General features: G+C 67.6%; 2 protein-coding genes across 2 annotated transcripts in view; one reads left to right on the top strand and one right to left on the bottom strand.

The window, feature by feature from the left end:
• TEKTIP1 (tektin bundle interacting protein 1) overlaps positions 1-2257 on the top strand; it is a 2796-nt gene extending 539 nt beyond the window's left edge. Inside the window, exons 2-4 of the mRNA XM_077748363.1 lie at positions 1464-1702; positions 1785-1892; positions 1982-2257. Of these exons, the coding sequence (XP_077604489.1) occupies positions 1464-1702; positions 1785-1892; positions 1982-2157 (523 nt within the window). The 3' untranslated portion in view covers positions 2158-2257. The remainder of the gene's footprint in view (positions 1-1463; positions 1703-1784; positions 1893-1981) is intronic.
• A 103-nt stretch (positions 2258-2360) lies between these two features.
• The window catches only part of MFSD12 (major facilitator superfamily domain containing 12), an 11323-nt gene continuing 8404 nt past the window's right edge, over positions 2361-5279 (bottom strand). The window contains 6 exon segments of the mRNA XM_077751818.1: positions 2361-2752; positions 2848-2957; positions 3219-3334; positions 3408-3706; positions 3833-4073; positions 4163-4295. Of these exon segments, the coding sequence (XP_077607944.1) occupies positions 2730-2752; positions 2848-2957; positions 3219-3334; positions 3408-3706; positions 3833-4073; positions 4163-4295 (922 nt within the window). The 3' untranslated portion in view covers positions 2361-2729.

The raw sequence follows: 5279 nt of genomic DNA, 5'->3' as shown, positions 1-5279 counted from the left end.
TGTCTCTAGGAGTTTCCTGCAGCTGCTCTGCCAAAACCAGGGGCTTAGACAATAGATGAATACCCCCCATACCCGCTGTTCTGGAAACCAGAAGTCCAGCTCCAAGGGGTTAGAGGGCTGGTTCCTTCAGGGCCTGAGGGAGACTCTGTGCCACCCCTTCTCGTGCCTTCCTGGCAGTCCTTGGCACCCCTCGAGGACGCGCCACCCCAATCTCTGCCCTTTCGTCACATAGCCTTCGCCGTGTCCAACCCCCTCCTCCCAAGGACACCAGGCGCTCCCCCAGGGCTCCCGCAGCCCCCCCCCCCCGNTTCATCTTTACAGTTGTGTCTGCTGAGACGCCTTTTCCAAATAGGGTTCTGTTCCCAGATTGCAGGGGGGTGTGGGTGACCCGGAGGAGGGCTGGGAACTGCACCAGAAAGGGGGACTGTGCGTGTGGCTTTAGGGACACAGCGCGTGACACAGCGTGAGGGGGCGGGTCCCCGGGTGTGTGCACAGGGCCAGCAAGGGCCAGTGCCCACGTCCGCGCTGCAGGGGGGAGGCAGGGGCCAGGCGCTCGAACGCTGTCCCTGTGAGGTGGCAGGAAGGCTCCGTGCTCTAGACCCAGGAGGCCTCCATCTGAGTTCTCGGGCTACACCGGGCGCTCTTCACTTGTTTGTTAAATTGACGGATGCTTGATGTGAACATACGTGTCATTACTTTAGACCATTTTCGTGGCATTTTACAAATCACGCGTCTTACGGTTCAGAAAAGTTTGTTTCAGAGGGTAGGGCGCGCAAGATGGTCTGGAAACCCCCTCGGGGGAGCGGCAAACCCCGTCGGTTGGTTTCCTGCGCCAGATGTTCCAGAACCTATCAGGTCAATCCCTCTTCGGGAGACACGGGGGTTGTGTGATGGGATGAACTGGAGCCGGGTGCAGGCGCGGGGAGGAGCCTGCCGGGGGCGGCCCGGAGGTCAGAGCCCCTGCTCCTGCCGCGTAGGAAGGAGTGGCCATCGAGGCCTCTGCTCAGTTTGGCAGCTTTGGGGTGTTTTCTTCTGCTTTTACTGTTAACTGCGCCACTCTGAGGCTGTTTCTTACACCACCCTCTGCTGCCCCAGGGCCTTTGTGCGTCCATCTAGCTCGGTGCTGCAGCCTCCTTAGAGAAGCCGTCCAAATGCCCAGCCCTGGACAGGCTCTGGCCCCAGAGGCCTCCCGGAGCGGGAGCCCCCCCGACGCCGCCCCGCATCCCCAGGGGACGGACGAGGGGCGCTGAAACAGGACAAGGCTTAGTGAGGGCTCTGGACGCTAGAGGGGAGGGGCCACGAAGGGCCGGCCTCCCGCTCTGCCTGCCCAGGGTGGGGGTGGGGCCCAGGCCCAGGCCCCCTCCACGCTGGCCACACGTGGTGGAGGGCAGAAAGGCCCATCCCAGAGGGGCCGGAGGGCGGGGGTGGCCGCGGGCTCAGCCTCTCTCCCCTTCCCCCCTCAGCGATGACTACCTGTCCCTGGAGGGGCCCCGCTGGACACCGGCCATCAAGCAGGCAACGCGCTGGAAGTACACGCCCCTGGGGCGCGACGCGGCTGGCCAGCTGGGGTACACGGGCCTGACCAACGTGGACCCCCGTGAGACCTGGTACACGCTCCCGCGGGCCCCGGACAGCCCCTACCGCGAGGCCCACGCCCGCTGGCACGGCTGCCACGGCCACCGGGAGCGAAGCCTGCCGGCTGGTGAGTGCTGGGCCCTGGCGAGGCCGGGCCACTCGCCGGGGGAGGCCGAGGCCGGCGCTGACCTCCTCCCCCGCCCCTGCAGCCTACGCCCAGCGCCTCCGGGAGACGGCCTGGTACGACCCCGTCATGCCTGTGGAGCACAGGGCGCCCGCGGTGTGGAAGGACAGAGCCATCCAGGGCAGGGAGTACGGTGAGGGCCGGGGGCTCAGGGACACGAAGCTGCCCCGGGGCCGGACAGCCGGGGACGGGAGGTGACCTGGGTGTCCCCTGCCCCCGCAGTGGTCGACAGGCACCGACGCGGCATGGAGCCACCGTGGCGGTCGGACCACGTGCCATACCTGTCGGTGCCACAGCGGCCGCGCCACACTGCCCAGGACTTCCGGCGCTGGAGCCTGGAGGCCTGCTGCCCCTCCACCGGCCAGCGGGCCCCACCTGCACCCCTGCCCGCGCGCTGAGCAAGGCCCTGCCACCGCACCCCCCTCCCCACCATGTCTCTCTCCACTTCCGGAGCCCTGGGTGGCCAGACAGCCAGATAAAGGGAGCTACTGACTGAGACCCTGGTGACCAAAACTCTGGGACCGAGGCAGACAGTCGGGGGAGGGGCGCCAGCTGCCCCCTCCCCTCCCTGGGCTCCAGGCACATAGCTGAGGCCATAGTCTTCACCGCTGGGTGGCTTTTTATTCATGATCAGCAGTGGCCTGGGCACAGGGTGTGGGACTCGGGTCCCCCCTCCACCCCTCAAGCCTGAGACTCTCATCAGGCCCAGGAATGACACGCTTCATCCAGGGACCAGGCAGCACCTAGGAAACCCCGACCAAGCCTGGGGTGTGGGGTGAGCTGGGCGCACTCCTGGACCACAGGGGGCCAAGCTCCGTGTCGGGGCTGCTGACCGCCCTGCCCTCACCTGCCACCCTCACAGCCAGGTGAGGATGGGGGGCAGGGGTGGGTGTTGCAGGGGGGAGCACGGAGAGCTCGGCCTGGCCTGTAGAGTTCATGTGCACGGGACAGCAACCGTGGGGGGCGCGCGTCAGGCTTGGGCCCCAGGGTCCCCTGCAAGGGAAGGGGGAGTCAGTCTGAGAGGCCGGGGCCTGTGGGCAGGCGTGGGGGCAGCTGGTGGGCAGGGCTGGGGCGCGGCCACAACTCACAGCTGCGCAGGCGGATGGGCCAGACGAGGAGACTGCACAGGCAGAGGGTGGCGGCCACGCCCACGCCGCCGGTCACAGCCACCATCACCCAGCGGTAGAAGACGATGNGGCTCAAGCTCAGTCAGTGGTCTAGAACCATCTGGGCCTGGAACCTGAGGTTCGAAGCTCTGGACCCAGATTCTGCTTTGCCCCAGCCCTGCCCCCTCCCCGGGCGCATCTGGGTGCTGTGTCCTCCTCGGCGCACAGCCGACTCCGCGCTTGTTTACAAGTCAGCCAGGCGCCCCCACCGTGGGGACCCCACCCATGTGCTGCCCCCTGTCCAGGCCGGGCCCCCACACCTGGCGCCCCCACACCCAGCGCGTGTACCAAGCGAGGAAGCGAGCAGCACTCACGAGCAGGGATGCAGGCTCTGGATGGCCATGACCGCCAGCCCGTTGGCCACCTTATCCGAGAAGCTCATGGCACCGTACACGAAGGCCCCGCTGTGCTGGGGACACGGGCAGGGAGGTCACCCCTGCAGCCCGGGCCGACCCCCGCCCGGCCCAGACCCTCAGCCTTACCGTGTGGGGGCCGATGAGGTCGGCCGTCATGGCCAGCGAGGTGACGAGGATGGTGGCACAGCCCGCACCCAGCAGCACGGCGGCCGCATACACGGCCACGCCCAACGTGTCTGCCAGCGCCACCCAGGCCGCGAAGGCCAGGATCACCAGGAGGCCCGTGAAGTAGGTCAGCTGCGGAGGAGCGGGCCCAGGTCAGGGCCAGCCGCAGCCGGTGGGGGGGGCCCTCCCCCTGGAGCCCGTGCTGTGGAGCCACGGCCGCACCAAGTCCAATAACGTTAAATAAGTAAGACGTTCAGTCCCTCCGTCGCGCTGGCCAGAGTTCAAGGGCTCCACACCACCACCGGCTGCTGCCCGGGCGGCCCAGCATCCTAGAGCTGCTCCAGAGCCGGGGCTCTAGAACTCCGTTCCCAGACACCTCCCANAGCCAGAGACCGCGAAGTCTGCCCGGGATGTGGGATGGCGCATCGCCCCCCCTCCACACACCTGATAGAAGGCCGGCTCCCGCAGCCAGTGCTTCCAGAGCAGCAGGGGCTGGGCGGTGCGGGGGGCCAGCAGCGGGCTGTGCTCATCCGGCTCCTCCGCCCGGGGCCGGCGCCCCTCCTTCGTGCCCAGGTGGAACAGCAGCGAGAAGACGGCTCCCACCCCGACCACTAGCAGGGACAGGTTCTGGAGGCCAGGCGGGGCCAGGGTCAGCCCGCGCCCCGGGCTCAGGCCCCCACACACACACCGCACCCCCACACACCCACCCAACTCACCCGGAACACCTGCACGTCCTGGACCCCCAGCTGGTCCTGGACGTCCGGGGCCCCGTCCGTGTGGGGGGCGCCCTGCAGGCGGAGCAGCACCCAGGCGGCCCCGTACACGGTGATGTTGNGAGGCGCCTGGAGGCTGGGGTTCTGGGACTCTGCTGTGACAGGGCCAGGGCTCCCCGGCCCAGAAGCACCCAGGTTTGCTCCTGCTCGCAGCCCTGGAGCAGTCCCTCCAGGGCTTGGGGGTGGGGCAGGGGTGAATAGAGGGAGGCAGAGCCTCTGGATCTCACACCAGGACTCGGTTTCCCTTTCTGAAAGCGAGAACCACGCCCCCAGAGACCACAGTGAGGGCACAAGGCTGCTGGTAAAGCACCTGCAGGCAGAAGGCGCCCCATAGCCCGGCCTCCGCCCAACCCGGCCTGCCAGCAGGGCCCGCGGGGGAGGGGGGGGGCATTGCACAACCCCGAGCTTGGGCGCCACGATGCGGAAGTCAGAGGTAGGGTTGGTGGGGGGCGAGGCAAGGCCCTCCTGAAGGCGCAGGAGGAGCGCACACTTAGTGGGCACCTGCGTGAGCCAGCGCCCCCCCCCCCAAGGCTCCTGCCACAGGGGCCGCCACCTGTCCAGCCCCTCTGCCCAGCGCACGATCGCCCTACCCTCTCCCTGCTGCACACGGGCCATGGGGGCGGGCTCTGCGCCAACCCCGGCCTTGCCGTGACGACTAAAGACCATGCACGCAAAGGGCCTAGAACTGTGTGCACACAGCAAGCGCTGCATAAATGCCCCCACTGTCATATCCAGGGGAGCCTCTCTCAGTGCCTCAAGCAGCCACCAGAGAGGGCCAGCGCCCGCTGTAGCCACGTGCGGCAAGCGGGATTCCGCGTCGCCCAGGATGTCCCACAGGCTGGTCCCGTCCTCTAAACCCTCCCCTCGGGGTGGGGGTGGGGGACCATCAATACGCGCCATCACTCCCACTGTTTCCATAAAAGTGACAAAGGCATTCTGCAGACATCGGTCACAGAGATTATCCTGGGTGAGCCAGGCCTAATCAGGAGATCCTTGGAAAAACCCAAGCCTCACATGGGACCCCAGCCCCAGCCAGCGCCTTGACGGGGCGGGGGGGGGG

The sequence above is a fragment of the Crocuta crocuta genome, unplaced genomic scaffold, assembly GCF_008692635.1.
Source record: "Crocuta crocuta isolate KB4526 unplaced genomic scaffold, BGI_CrCroc_1.0 scaffold110, whole genome shotgun sequence".
Classification (NCBI taxonomy): domain Eukaryota; kingdom Metazoa; phylum Chordata; class Mammalia; order Carnivora; family Hyaenidae; genus Crocuta; species Crocuta crocuta.
Note: the sequence above shows the minus strand (reverse complement) of the source record. Positions and strands in the feature narration are given on the sequence as shown.